At 33.7% G+C, this 15,447-nt stretch overlaps 2 protein-coding genes across 2 annotated transcripts; both read right to left on the bottom strand.

The window, feature by feature from the left end:
* Positions 1 to 1,530: 1,530 nt before the first annotated feature.
* LOC110424571 (uncharacterized) lies at positions 1,531 to 2,188 on the bottom strand. Its single transcript, XM_021439166.2, has one exon. It carries the CDS (start codon positions 2,094 to 2,096, stop codon positions 1,881 to 1,883), a length of 216 nt encoding a protein of 71 aa, XP_021294841.1. The 5' UTR covers positions 2,097 to 2,188; the 3' UTR covers positions 1,531 to 1,880.
* Positions 2,189 to 9,402: 7,214 nt separating this feature from the next.
* Positions 9,403 to 13,416, bottom strand: AGL29 (AGAMOUS-like 29). Its single transcript, XM_089784893.1, has 3 exons — positions 12,808 to 13,416; positions 12,516 to 12,733; positions 9,403 to 10,122 (listed from the first exon to the last, which is right to left on the bottom strand). The coding sequence occupies exons 1-3, from the start codon at positions 13,414 to 13,416 to the stop codon at positions 9,570 to 9,572; spliced, it is 1,380 nt and encodes a 459-aa protein (XP_089641019.1). The 3' UTR covers positions 9,403 to 9,569.
* Between the last annotated feature and the right edge of the window lie 2,031 nt (positions 13,417 to 15,447).

The following is a 15,447-nucleotide window of genomic DNA, read 5'->3' as shown; positions in this document are numbered from 1 at the left end:
GAGCCACACATTTGAAAAGAATTCCGGTAAGCAACAAAATATTACAGCTTTAGGACTTAGGAGGATCATCCAATTGCTTATTAATCGGTTATGATCGGCATTTAAATCGTTTTGGACCAAGATTGACTCTTTGCTTTATTTTGTCAAAGATTATAATGCTGTATTCATGTATGTGCCGCCTCTATTCCGTCTCTTAGAGGAGAATTTTATAGTCTCATGTTACAGGCTTACAGGTTAGAGCTAAGCCTGAATTTTGTCATTATATATATGTATTTGTTGTTTATTTTGAAAGTAAGAACAATACGGTACACCTAACCCAAACCATTTCTTGAGCTTCACACGTTACCTTGACCCCCAATCTCTTCTGGAAAAGGATGCTGAGATCATTGTCGCGTCTCTTTGTCTTCATCGACGATTGCTTTGGACACGTAAAGCCACCTGCCCATATCTCTCAGGCTCAGCTATTGCCTAGTTAACTAGTTTATACTTGAAAAATTAACCTCAATCTTACAGTTCTATTTGGGTACTTTTCTGAAATATCTAAAGCAAACAGAGGAGGAACCAAAACCCATGCCAGTGCTAATGGTGTCACATTGTTGCCTGAGTTGTTAACCGGAAAATTTACATTTTGAAAGGGTCAAGCGGCCTGGTTAAGTGCTGGGTTAGGCTTTAACAATTGGGCTGGAACTTTGCTTTGTCTAACACAGGCAAGCCAGATATCCACGCATTCCGTGAACCAAGGAGTTCGTAATTCCATTGCAATTATTGGTGGCAACGTGCTAGGGATTTTCTTAGCTGTATCTGCTTTTTTCAGTAAAGGTTCTGCAAACTTCAAAAGTACCTATGATACTATAGCAGCTTGTGAAAGGACGTGAACGAGCATATGGACTTAAAAATCAAATGCTGCAGACCTTTCGATTGTCCCGAGATCCTAGGGGCTCTAGCTCATGAGAGTCGTTGGCTTTGCTCATGGGTGCTTGCCTTTACCTTTGTCTCGTTTCTTCTGTTAAATTTTGGTTGGCTATAGTCCTGTTTCCCCTAGGAAACAAAATGTTCCTGTCCTGCATACCGCGACTCGTAAGTCATAATTTGGCGAACTCGGCAACTATATCCCTTAAACAGTATCACAGTAAGCGGCAAAATTCCTTGCATTTCCTTGGTTAGCATGGTTAAGAATCTATTCATAGTAAAGGGGAGATAAAGAATGCTTAATCAATAATGCATTGCAAGGCCCTACTACTTGAAGCTGCCATATAACATCAATCAAGGATTCTGAATTATAAAAGCAAGCAAGAACATGGGCTTTTTCCATCAATGATTCAAGGAGCCAGCCATCTATCTAAATATGTTCTCAGGCATCGTTATATAAGCACTCAGATTTGGAAATTGAAAGTGGCTCAATCAATCTTGTATAAATGCCAGAGAAGACTGTGTCTCCTTCTTTGTATCCACCATTTACCAAAGAGGAAAACCACACTCATGGAACTTTATAAAACAAATAGAAAAGCTGAGAAAGAGAAAGAAAGAACATTTCTCCGACAGAAGTTAATTTAATTCCCCATTAACTTTATACATCAAGAAACTCGCGCAATTAGCACAAGAACTTCCCCAACAAAGGTAGAAGTTACCAAGTTAGCTTTTACCAAGTCAGCTTTCTTCTCTACGTCTCCAGTTTTCCACCACCCTTCAACCCTGGAATTCAAAGCTCACATAATGGTGAAAAGCAATTTCTTCTCCATGAAAACCACCATGCAGTCCTTTCCCTCTCAAAACCCAGGTCAGAACTCAGAATACTACTACACCCAGAAGGAAAAAGGAAAAGGAACAAAGAAAGAAAAAGAAAAACGAACAACAAAGACAGATACATACATATACCGCTGTCAAAAGTGACAGCCACAACAAAGATAGAAGAAACAGAGGGTAGCCACCAAGAAAATAGCCTCTAAAACCGACGCAATCCTGAAAAGCACATCATCAACGAAGGAAAGCTGGATGTTTAGCCTCTTCCACTTGAAAGCAGACCCCAAAAACTTCCACCTCCATGACTCCTTCTTTATCAGCCTCTTGAACAACACCCATCTCTTCGTCCTACCCATTCCTTCCTTTCTTGTTTTTTTTCCTTCTTGTCCGTTTTTGTACTTTGGTCTTTGGTTGGAGAAGAAGACGTGTCTCGAGGCAGTTATATAGTGGCAAGGAAAAGTTTAGTTTAAGAAGTACACGAATAAAAGCAATCGTGGGGAGAAGGGGGGGTTAACTTTAGTAGGGGAGGGTAGTTTGGTAAACTTGAGACGACCAACCACCTGGCGTTTTAATGAGTCAAAATCAGAAATCGTAATGGTGTAGAACGTGGGGGGGGGGGCGGGGGGTCCTCGCCTCATGGAATTTTCAATTTTAATTTGCTATTTCCCAGATTTCTAAAAACTGTCAAGTGGCGTTTATAGTAGTGGAGAAAGTAAATTGGAATGGAAAATTTCTAGGCCTCCACGCCGATCATCATGATGATGGGAAGAAACTCGGAAAGCACCCGTGCGCGTGGACCCTTTTTCTTTGACATGGAATGTTCCTTTCCTTCCATTGTTTTGTAAGAATTGTAGTAGTAGTCGTATTTCTGTATTAGCATTATATTTGGACTTTGACGTCAAATACAGGCAACTGATCGTGACTCAAATACTAAATATACTTGGCTAAAATTCAATTAAAAATTGCCTTTCATATTGAAATATCCTTGTGCTTGATGTCATGGGAAGAGGTAAGACAGGTTTCGATTATATATATATATATAAATGTTTTTTATTTATTAAATATATTTTTTAAATTAAAATATAAATTTATGACAACTGAAATGTGATATCACATTAAAAAAAATAGATTGTGTTAAGAAAAATAATTTTAATCCGTTTTAAGAAGAAGGAGGTGTGAAAGAATATACTTTTCTTCTTTATTTTCGTTCCATTATGTGGCTGCCTTTGTGGATTCTGTGTTTTTCTAGTCATTCATGACGAAATGTCCTTAAATCGAACAAATTGCTTTGACGTCTCATTTTTCCTTATAAAGCTAAAAAAAGTCACATAATAATTTAACAAAAAAATCAAAATGGAAAAATATTATTCCATTTGATAGTCACAACAATTTCCAGCTATAGCTTTGAAAAAGGGGCCAAGCACTTGAATATGGGGAAATTGGGATCTTACCGAAAGGAAAAGAAAGCAACAAAGGAACTTCGGAAGCTTGAAAACAACATGTAGCATATAATTTTATTAAATTATTCGTGCAAGTCAATTCAGTTGATAAGGAAAGAAGTTTTTTTTTTCTTTATCAATTAGGCTTTGATATTTGTAAAAGTATTTCGAAATAAAATTTTAAAGGCGTTGATTAATGTGAATGAGGATGTCTTTAAAATCACTCCAGTAATGGACTAGATTAAAGTAAAACCTAAAGATACTTTTGATTTTATAATTAAAACAAATATTTTAATTAAATTAACATTATCAATTTTTCACTTTAAGAGTGTTTATGTGAAAATCGCGATATTGTTAATAATTAAAGATTATATTATAATTTTATAAATGACGTGTTTTTATTTATAAGATTTCATTTTTTAAAAATTAAATCTCAGATTGAATAATATATTATAATTGAATACAATTGAACAATCTTTACATCAATATGTTTTGACTTATAAGTAAGAGCAACAATGCCTCGTAGCCGGTTGTTGAACAATCTTTGCATCAACAAAGAGGAATTAATGCATGATACTTAAATGATACTTTTTGTTATTATTTTCCAATTCAAAAGCATAGTGTTTGAATTTGAGAGTAACCTTTGAGTTAAAAAAAAAAAAAGTTATGGGTTCACCTTTTCAAAGTGCTCTTTTTCATGGCCATTTGTCTAACAAATCCAACATTTTATTAAAAGAAATGTTAATCAGTGGCTAAAGCCTGAAGAATGTGCAGCACCAAATCGAATCTTATCTGCTGGAAACCATCAAAAACAGAAACTATAGGTTTCTGTCAATTAGTTTGATGGTTATTGATGTTCATACCAATAGTTCTCATCTCCAGCAAACGACTTGGTTACTCTTTCTTGATTGGGCTAGGGTGTAAAGTCTATGGAGGAATAAAGGCTTCAACCTTAGTTCCAGATGCCATACTTGGTCGGTTTATACATAAGCATATATTTTCTTTCAAAAATTCACTTTTCAAGATTGGGGAATAATCTTTTTGTTTCCTTTTCATAGTTTACCATATGTATACCAAGCATGTTACAGATGCTCCAACTCAGATTTGTTTTTATGGAAACTTTATACTTGAATGCGTAGTTTCAAAAAATCACCAGCTAATGCAAGCATAATGTAAGCTGGATGGATTTGAATCTGAGCAAATCAAAAAAGGGCTTGTGGATACATGGGAAAAGAATTTCAGATTTCGAGGAAGAAGGCCACAATGTTGTAAGAGTTCACCTATGTATGCTTCTTTTAATTACTAACTGCAAAAAGAAATGGTATGCTAAAGAATCTGACCAAACAAGAAGAAATTTCACAAAAACCTTGCTGTCCAATCAATTCCATCTGTATAGCCGAGTGTCTCAAGGAGCATTGTCACCAATAAAAGTGGGGGAAGATCCTTTTTCCCGTAAGTAACTACAATATGGCGTGCTCTAAAGATGGCGAGGAAACATTTATTAAGTGTAAACAAATTTATGTAGACCATGCAAACAGAAAACGTGACAGAGTTGGTCACTCCTTTTGCCAACAGTTTCAAGAAAATGCTCAAATTCAACAAATTGCATGCCAGCGCCTGTGCCCAAAAAGCAAGGGAGGGATGAGCACGAGCCCATATATTTAACCAATTCAAGTCTCCATAATCTATGCAGCTTCCAGGCATATAGCCCTTTCCTGGTCTTCCAATGCCTAGGACACCATCATTTTTATCACCATTTTAATATAACTTTGACTTGGCATGCTTTATCAAAAGCCACAGAGACTCACTGATTTTGTTCATGCACATGGCAGCTTATTGCCTTGCCAATTTGCCATGCAACAGTACTGTCATTAGGTTACAATGTTTAATCTTTCCATCACTGATGAAAGTGCTGCCTGTTTGCATGTGAAATTGAAAAATCAAGATAAGTTTTGTCAGTACTGCTTTGCCATGTAACATGTTCTTCATTTGATGCAAAACATGTCCGAAATCAAAGTCGCAGAACAAACTTATTCTTGCTGTCAAAACGACGCTGACTAGACTATAATGAACTTGCATGACAGCATATATAGATCGGTTATCTTTTAGAACCACCAAACTCATCCCTTAGGATTGTTAAATCTTGGTGGTGACTTTTTTGTAAAGTGTTCATTCAAGTTAATAAGTTCTAATTTTAAGTTGGACTAACTAATGGTCAAAGGCTAATTAATGGGCTTAATTTGGCCTAAAAAGGTTTTACTGCACTTGTTATGCTTGCCTGCATATAGGCTGTGGGCTTGTTAAATATTTAAAGTCTTTGATATAACCAGATAAAGTATGCTGACACGGGTGCTTAATGGACAATTTATTTTCATGGTGCATAAGATAATACCTAAATTTACATAACTTACCAAATCCAACAAAAAGATTATTTTTATATTTGAAATTTGAAAATGTCTAAAACTATACAACTTATCATAAGCATATAATTTTTGCCATTAAATTTCATTTTTTTTTCAATCTTTCTAATATGAAAATCATGCATATCCCTTTTATCTCTATTAATTTAATTATAATATTTCATTATTAGGCTCTTTCTAAAATAAATAATCATTTCTTTTTATTTCATTTGCATATATCTTTATGCCCTTTTGCAGATCAATTTTAACGTTTGGTAGCTAGTTAGAACCTGAATTAATTTCAATCCAAGTATTAAAGCTTTATATGTGATTCTTAATTTAAATGTTGAACTTTTTTTTATATTTAAGGTTGAACTATATTTGTTCTTAGAATCAAATACCAACCATTAAATACGAGTTTCAAGATTGATAGACATTGGTAGTTACCAAAATATACATATCCATTTAAATAATAACAATGATAATTTCTTGCAAGGAATTAGAAAATAGATAAATTAATTATATTAATACGAACTTTAGCTCCTTCAAGTAAATGGTACAATTTTAAATGAAATTGTCATTTTTGAGATTTAACTAATATCTCATTTAGCATAAGTATCACGGATACACCAAAATAAAAAAAAATTGAAAGTTCTCAAGCACTTATATGGCAATTTAATTTAAAATATATTGATCATGTAATGTAGTATACAATTTTGTTATAACATAATATATAATATTCATTTGGGCATGCTTAATTTAAAGGTTAAATGTTTAAATTGGGGTTAAACATTTAGGTACTTTTTCAATTAAGAGCTAAAGATTTTAATTGTAACAATTAAGGGCCAAACATTTTTAATTCCTTATACAATTAAGGATTAAGTTGATAGGTGGATAGAGCGTGTATCATACGTAACAAAAAATTGCATGTAGTTATTATACATTATGTTAAAAATTTAATTATTATACATTATGTTGAAAAATATAATTATTACACGTGATATGAAGATTTAGTGGGGACACACTATGTTTAAATATTAATTCTTTCACGTCATATTAAAAAATATAGTTGTTACATATCAAATTGAAGATTTAATTATTACACGTTATAAAATTTAGTTATTACTTGCCATGCACGATGAAAAAATTATTACATGTTACGCTATAATTATCATTTTGACCTAACAAAAAAAACTTTCTAACAAAACAACTTTTTTGTATCCTATCTCTCCGAGTTAGTATCCATGTCATGCGCGTGTCCTACGCGTGTCCTACACATGCCAAACATCTCTTTCTTTAACTCTTAATTATAAAGAATAGAAAATATTTAACTCTTAATTGTTATAATTGAAACATTTGGCCTTAAATTGGCAAAATCTAAAAATTTTGATCCTAAATTAAACATTTAATCTAATTTAAACAATTGTGCTAAAATTGCATTGATTCCTTGCTACCATGTGCTTTTAACCATATCTCTTTGTTTAATACAATTGCCAAAACATTAATAAAAGGGATGAATTTCACTTTTGATTAAAATGGTGGTTATTCACTTAAAACAAGGGAAATGAATATTCACGTATATCTTTGGATTTTACTTTTTTGAAATAATATTAACCCATGTTTTTTAAGTATTTGACTATGCTTTCTAAGGTTATAGATTTTTATTATTATGTAACGCAATTAAGAGAGAATAATATCTATAATTCATTTGGCTATATTAAAAAGTTGAGCAATAATTTGATTTTATATATATATCAAAGTACTTTTTAATTGTTAATTTTAAATATTTTTAATTATAATTTCAAAATATTTTAATTTATTTATATTATAATTTCATAAATTTTGATATCCAAACTAATTAAATTCATATTAAAAAATTCATTTGAGTTTGGAGTTACAAAGTTATCAATATTGTACGATATGATGCGATATTAGTGAAAAATGATACGTATCAATAGCTGTATTATATTTGATCAAATATCGATAACTTATCATACGATATGTGATTTGTATTTTACGATACAAAGACATATCATATAATATGGTTGATATGTTTTATACATTACAACAAAATTGAGTTTTAATATAATAAAATTTTAGAGGTGTAGCACTTTTAGCTTCACTTTTTTCACATACGGTAGCAATATAAAAAAGTGCAATCTTTGTTATTGTGTACAATTTTTATCATTACATTTTATTCATAATACATCAAAAAATTTATATAGTGAAGTCAGATCTACGAAAATATTCTAAAAAGTATAAAAAAAGTGTTATTAAAAATATTTTTAGTAATACATTTTAAAAATGTATTGTTTTAAGTCAAATTTGTTGTAGTGTTATTAGTTTAATTGTAACTAATTATTAAATTTTTTTATCTTCAAGATTTAGATTTTAAACAAAAAAATACTAAAAAAATAAATTCTTTTTTTTACTTTTTACTTTTTAATTTTTAATTAATAAATTAATATGAAAAATATATATTTTATTTAAAATATATATTATTAAGAAATATGTTGAGAGTTTAAATCAAAAAATTATCATGTTTTTAATTTATGCCTTATAATCTTTAATTCTATTAAAAAATATATTTTAAAATTTTTTATTTTACATATATAAATATTATTTATAATTAATTTTAAATTTTTTTATCATATTTTACGATACAATACTCGATACTAAAAATAAAATTTTGATTAACAACCATGGAGTTACCTCGTGGAAAAGAAAAAGAAACGCTGAATTACTCCACCCTTTGGGTTTCACCTAATTCATTTAGAATCATTAGTATTCAAAATAGACATTTTGTCCTCAAATAATATATTTAATAGAACACATAAGTCTTGATATTATTCCATTATTTAAGTTTTCATTAACTTAATGACGTGGCATGAATTTTATACTCGTTTTACTCGTCATGTATTGGAGAAATAATAAAGTTAGACTTAATACATTGGGTGGGGTAAGAGAGTTCTTGGAAGGTTAATAAGTGGTGGCGTTACATATCTCATTCGGTTAGCTTTTTAGGGTAAGGTAGTAGCCCCGTGGCAAATGGTATCAAAACAAACTCAATTATGACTCAATCCATGCCAAGCACTTTTGAGGGAGATAGGCACAGTGGTCGACGGTGACAAGGACGTCACTAGATTGGGTATTGTCGAACCAAGCACTTTCGACGAGAGGTAGGCAAGGTGGCTGATAGTGATGAGGCCGTTGCTAGATTAGGTACTATCAGACGGTGTTAGATTCTAAGCATTTCAAAGGAAGTTAGGCAACGTGCTTCAATCCTACATTGGGCAGGTATGGGAGTTCTTCGAAGGCTTATAAATAGTGACACCACACACCCTATCAAGCTTGACAATATCTGGAGTTGAATTCATTAACGGCGGCGATTCTAGGGCAAAGTATTCATTTTGATTACAATGGATCCAAAATCCTATGAATTAAGGTGAAACCCTACGAGAGTGGGGGTAATTTATTAAAAAAAAAAACTTCTATGAAAGAGAACTCATATTGGGATTATTAATATTCAAAAACTAATCATCTGGTAGTATATTTAGATTTAGATGGAATGTGTGTAGAACAAATTAGTAGCAAGCAGTCACAAGAATGTTAGAAAATAAAGTTATGTCAGGAAAATTTTAAGAACAATGAAAAAGGAAATGATTTTGGAGAAAATATTTGAGAAGATAACAATCAAAAGTTACTGAAGAAAAAAAAAACATAACATAATGCTCTATCTAATGAACGAAGATACATAATTAAAATATCAAATTGCTCAAGCATGTATGAACATGGATAGAAATGCAATTTAGGTATTTGCTAACATTACTAATTAAAGCCATCAAAGAAATGATCACCTCAACACATTTATTTGGGAAATTGGGATCAATTCTATTCAAGAACAAACCATCAACTTGTATGCTTAGATTCAGGCTTATCGGAGAGGGTTTACATCATTCTTTTTTGTTTTCGTTTTAATCAACTTGACTACTTAATTATCAGGATCAGCTTCTTTCACACCATTGTTTGACAGGAGCAGCAGGGAGGACGATGCCTCAATCTCGCTAACCCGCCCTTTCAGTTTCTCACGAAGCTCCTCCATTGATTGCTTCATCTGCAAAAGCTCATCCAGGCTAAGTTTGTTGACGGGTTTCTGGCACTTGTGTTTTCCACTTGCCTTGATCGCCTTATCAAGCATCTCTCCTCGTTTCTTCTCTTCTTGTATCTGCTTGAGAAGGTCATTAAGCTGCTGGCTAAGGTTTTCAACTTTCGCCTGCTGCTGAGACCCTACCTGACCAGAAATAGAAACTTTTGGTTTCTCATCCTGATTTAGAAACCGCTGCGTCACTGCCTCAACGCTCGGATGGCCAAACGAAAAGGGCTTGCCTCCAGGGGAGAAAACGACGATGGCAACTTGAGCGCCGCAAAGGGTAGCAAGCTCGTTTGCTTTCTTGAAGAGCCCAGTTCGGCGCTTCGAGAAAGTGACCTGCCTCGAGCTGCTATCCTTCACCATTTCCATCTCAATTTTTCTCCTGCCCATGATTTTATTTTATTTTTATTTTTGAGAGTAAAGAAAGAAAGGATATGACTTTGCTCTTAAAATGGACCAATATTTATAAGCGAAAACCTAGCGAAAATGGAAGGTTTTTGTTGAGCTGGAAATGTTTCTAATATTAGGTAGTACTAATTAATATCCTTCTTTGTTTCCATGTATTCTTATTTTTCCCTAATTATGGTAAGAAATTAAACATGTTTCCTTATTAGGGTAACTCCTGCCATAATGAAACTTCAACATTGTTTTGCTGGCACAATTTAATTCCCTCAAGAGAAATTTATCAGATGTTAGAAAGCAATTAAATTTTCAGCTATTTTTATGGATTCTCCCTCTTTTAAAATTATCAGCGTATAACGAATAATGATGCCATTAGGTGTACTGCTCTCCATGGTTTTCCACTGTTCTTGCATTGCCTTAGAGCCCAAGTATTTTGTAATTCACTTGGCTACTCTCGCTAAGAAGAACAGAACATTCGAACTCAGCTTGTCCAAATTCGATAAGAAAACAACATGTGCGTAATCAACTCATTCAAAGCAAGTGGTCCCCCCACTAAGGAGCTTACTTGGCACTGCTTACATGTACATTCATTCAATCTTTTATGAATTGACAGAAAGAATTAATTGCCACAAATTACACATTAAGAACCAACAAAACTTGCTGTAATATTTAAGTGTCCAGGCACAATCCTCTTAAAATAGAGTGTCAAAGGCAAACTTACCAAAAATCCTTCATTTTCAGGTCCACACAAATTAAATACACATAATTTTTGAAGTCATAGTTGTCAACCTGGGGCCATTTATACACTTACCATCTAAACTTCTAATAAAATGGTAACTTATCCTATTCAGGTTTACTTTCCAAACTAGTAGAAGCGTTTCTCCCTTAAAAAAGATCAAAAGCAAATAATAACAGAAGTCAACTAAACTTGGTATTTTTCCTTTTCCAAAGCAGGCTAGTCAGTGGCCCTTGGCTTGGTTTTTTTTAATACAATGAACAATGCCCACTTCTTGGTTTGTTTCCCATTTGGAACATCCATTATTCAAAATATCCTGATTTAGAATAAAGAACTTGAGTAATTTAGACAATTAATATAATTTGAGTGTAGATAGTAAGTACAATTGTAATCAATAATTAGACAATTAATGTAAGTGTAGTATAGATAAAAAGAATAATTGTAAAATTATTAACAATAATTAGACAATTAATGATTGGTATGTGGTAGGGTTAATCTTCTGTTTTGCATCAATAATTGGTTTTCTTAATTCTTCTTGTCATTTAATGTTAAGTACTGGAATCAAATATCAGCAAAAAACCACTGGAATCGTATGTAGAAACCAATTTTCAGGTTAAATCTAGGTGCTGTGGACCTTTTGATGTGGAAATTGCTCTGAAGGTTTTGGGTTGCATGCAATGCAAAAACTAAAATAAGTAAACCCCAAACCTTTGCCTAAATTATTTATTGAAATTTGCCCCTTTTTGAAGGACTAGAATGACTAATTAACTGGAACTTGAATGAATGGTGAAAAAAGAGAAGAAAAAGTGAATGCAGTTCCTCAAATCAATTATTTTAATTCCATTTACATTAATGCATTCAACAACATAAATTTGACAAATGCAACCTGTTTCCATGCAATAGAATATTAGCAATGAGTCATATGAAGTGAGAAATTTATTAGAAGAAAGATTCCTACCATAAATTCCATACAGTATAATTAGTTTCTTAAATATAGGTTTTGTCTGTCGATAAGAACCGTGATTAATCCTCACGTGAAAACTAGCTAAGATAATTCATGGCAGAGGAGTCTTCAGGAAATTCCATTGATTATAATAAGTATACATCCCATTTTTATCTGGCTGCAAAACCTGACTCGAGAAGAGAGCATATTCTACTGTAAAATATTCTTCTGTTTCCTTAACATGAAAACATTTTAAGGTTATCCTGAAGTGAAGGTGCCACGGATGTGAGTCATGTTTAGTATCAAGCTCAAATGTTTTCTTACAGATAAGTTTTCTCTTAAGGAGTAATAGTGATAAGAACGGATGAAAGACTTCATTATAATCACCAGTTTATTGAAAAAAGATAAGCAGGTACTGGTACTCTAATACATAACTGAAAGAGACCTAGGAAGATAACCTAGGAATGCTATAACAGATCATAGACTTGATGTTCGCTGGTTACATGATCATGAATGTCTTCACCGGTGCCAAAATTCACCAGCCTAAGATCCATAAGAAAGAGATAAATAACAACTAACAAGGAAAACTAAATTTTTGGCTTAAGTAAAAGATTTTACTTATCCAAACAAGTAGGGGAAAACCCCTACTACAGAAACAAGGTAGTCTTTATTATTCCGCAAGATAGTTTGAGTTGGTCGGGACTACTGGCGACCAGGGCCGAAGCCAGGAGGAAAGAAACCAGGAACTTGCTCATTTAGATTGGTAGGGAACGGATTGGTAGGAAATGGAGTGGTCAGCTGAGCAGGAACTTGCTCATTTAGATTGGTAGGGAACGGATTGGTAGGAAATGGAGTGGTCAGCTGAGCAGGAACTTGCTCATTTAGATTGGTAGGGAACGGAATGTTAGGAAATGGAGTGGTCAGCTGAGGCAGGAACTAGCTCATTTAGATTGGTAGGAACGGATTGTAGGAAATGGAGTGGTCAGCTGAGCAGGAACTTGCTCATTTAGATTGGTAGGGAATGGATTGGAAGGAAATGGAGTGGTCAGCTGAGCAGGATTCATTAGAGCAAGCTGTGACGAAGTGGCTTCAGCACTCTTCTCTTTCATCTTGCTATGGAGACTGGTGCGAAGCTCCGCAAAAGATGAATACAGTTTTTCAAGCTCCTGCTGGTTAAGTTGATCAATGGGAGCTTCCCACCAGCCTTTAGTTTCTTTCCCGCTGGTCAGCTGGTCGAGCTTCTTTCCTCTCTCTTTCTCTGCATCCAGCTGGGTAACGAGCTCATTGTGCTGCTGGGCTAGAGTATTGATTCTGAGCTTTCGGTGAGCCTCCACAAGAGGGTGAGTGTTGTCATTTGGAGGGGGGTTTTGGTTAAGATAGCGGTTAACAACAGATTCAACAGAGGGGTGACCATATGAAAAGGGCTTACCTGCTGGTGAGAAAACTATAAAAGCAATCTCAGCACCACACAAAGTAGCTAGCTCACTTGCTTTCTTGTAGATCCCTGATCTGCGTTTTGAGAATGTGATCAACCTGTCATCCCCATTTTCGATCTTCTTCATCTCAATCTTTTGCCTGCCCCTAGTTTTCTTGCCAGAGCCTGACATCTTATGAGAACAGAAGAAACAAGGTTAGAAAGGAATGTTATACAAGCCTTCTAGGCTGTTTGGGATGAAGGTCTTGTTGGCTGTAGATGCATATATATAGGACAGGGAAACTCAAGAAATTAAATGCACAAGGTAGCCCTCTAGTTGTCTCCTTTCTGTCTTTGCCTCTCTTAGCATATGAAGAACAAATGTCTCCATTGGCACTATAAATTCTCACTTTAGCATGTTTAATACTAACCATCTCTCTCATATAATATAAGAAGTGTCTAATAAGTGATTAACCATATATCATTAGGCTATGGCACTATGATGTATCCCTTTCAACAACTATTAACATCCATTGGACGTTTTTCATCAAGTATCATGTTAGCAATTGAGAGTCCGGTCTCCGATCAGTAGGCAGCTATGTTTCTTAAATTCTTTACTTATAAAATCTTGACTCATCGATCGTGTTTTTAAGGACGCGATCATTGCCAAATAACGTGCTGATCAGCAGTGCAGTTGCGCTGTATAACTACCCGGTCTAGTATATAATTGTTGTGCAAAAATTTTAACTGATAGAGTTGGGAGCATGCTTTGCCAGTGGGGAAGACTCATTAAGAGTCCTCTTAATGGTAAACAAATCAAGAGCTGTCTTTAATGCCAAGCAATTAAGATGGTAACAAAGTAATTATCAGTAAAATAGTTTCTGATACAGCACTGTTTTCCTGTACAATATTAATTTCCAAGGCTGAGGATTACTTCTTTTACTATCTGCTATTCTATGCCAAAATGAATGCTTAAAGAGGGACAGTGCAATTATGTTCAAAGTTACTTAGCTGCTATCTTATATATGGCTATAACAATAGGATTTCTTAAGGAAAGTCATAAGTTAACACCACAGCTATCATAAGTTGAAAAAGGTTTATCATGGTGCATTCTAAGTCAGTTTTATGTTGAAAAGTATTACGAAAAATTGATATGTACCATCACTCAGTAAAGTTAGAACTTAGAAGGCTTACCCTGGAATAACTGATTGAATGAGGGAAAAAATTAAAGGAAGAAAAAGTATGAGGACTTCAAAAGAAATCTAGAAAAAAGACACCAAGGACATTGAAGAAAATATCTGCTCTCTAATTTTTTATATAGCACGTTATAGTAAATTTTAGCAAAAGTCAGGCTGTAGTATTACCTGTTTCTATCAATGCATTATGATGATGCTATCGGTAGCATCCACAGTAAACCTGGTTTTGCATCTCAAGTAAGCGTTACCATGAAAGAGTGCAATATTTGCAGCAGAGTAATATAGAATGGAATAGATGAAGGCATTGAGTTATTCTGATAATTCAACTTTTAGTGTTATTGCAAATTGCAGTACTAGAAAAGTTCTTGGATGCAAACATTGTGTTGAAGTACTTTTAATATATCAGTCATATGGCCATGAATTACAAAGAAATTGTAAATAAGAGAAGCATTGCTGTATGGAAGACACAATAAACAACATAACTCCCCACAGAACAGGGTTATCCGGTTCAGCATTTTCCATATGCAAAAGCAACAACCATGAAAAAAGATGTAGTATCAATTTTATTAATAATTAATGTTGAGTTCAGTGCCTGCTTTCATGGAGTTCATTGGTTGGAGCGATAAGAATGAGGCTTGAATGATGACTGGTGATGGTACTTAATGGAGTTCTTCCTATCACCACTCACTGTTTATTTGTTGGAGCTGTTGCATGTTCATTGGATCTATAGAAATGAAAGTACTGAACTTGATTGCTATAAATCAGTACTGCCATTCGGGTTATAGACTTAAAAGTGTCGTTCCAATGAAGCCACCAGCGAAGTCCTTTGGCCATAAAGCGATAGAATTTGTTGCAGGTTTGCAGCCTACTTCAACCAAAGTCCAGAACTCTCCACCTATAATATCAATATCTCTCTTCTTGATTTGGTATTTTTACACTCTTGGTTCTTTTAATTTGAAGGAAAGAAGAAGATAATTCTATTTATTCTTTTATTGTTCTTAATTCATATACATAAATTGTAGGATTCT

This window comes from Theobroma umbraticum, unplaced genomic scaffold (genome assembly GCF_002168275.2).
Source record: "Theobroma umbraticum cultivar Fairchild unplaced genomic scaffold, ASM216827v3 scaffold_204.0, whole genome shotgun sequence".
Taxonomy (NCBI): Eukaryota; Viridiplantae; Streptophyta; class Magnoliopsida; order Malvales; family Malvaceae; genus Theobroma; species Theobroma umbraticum.
Note: the sequence above shows the minus strand (reverse complement) of the source record. Positions and strands in the feature narration are given on the sequence as shown.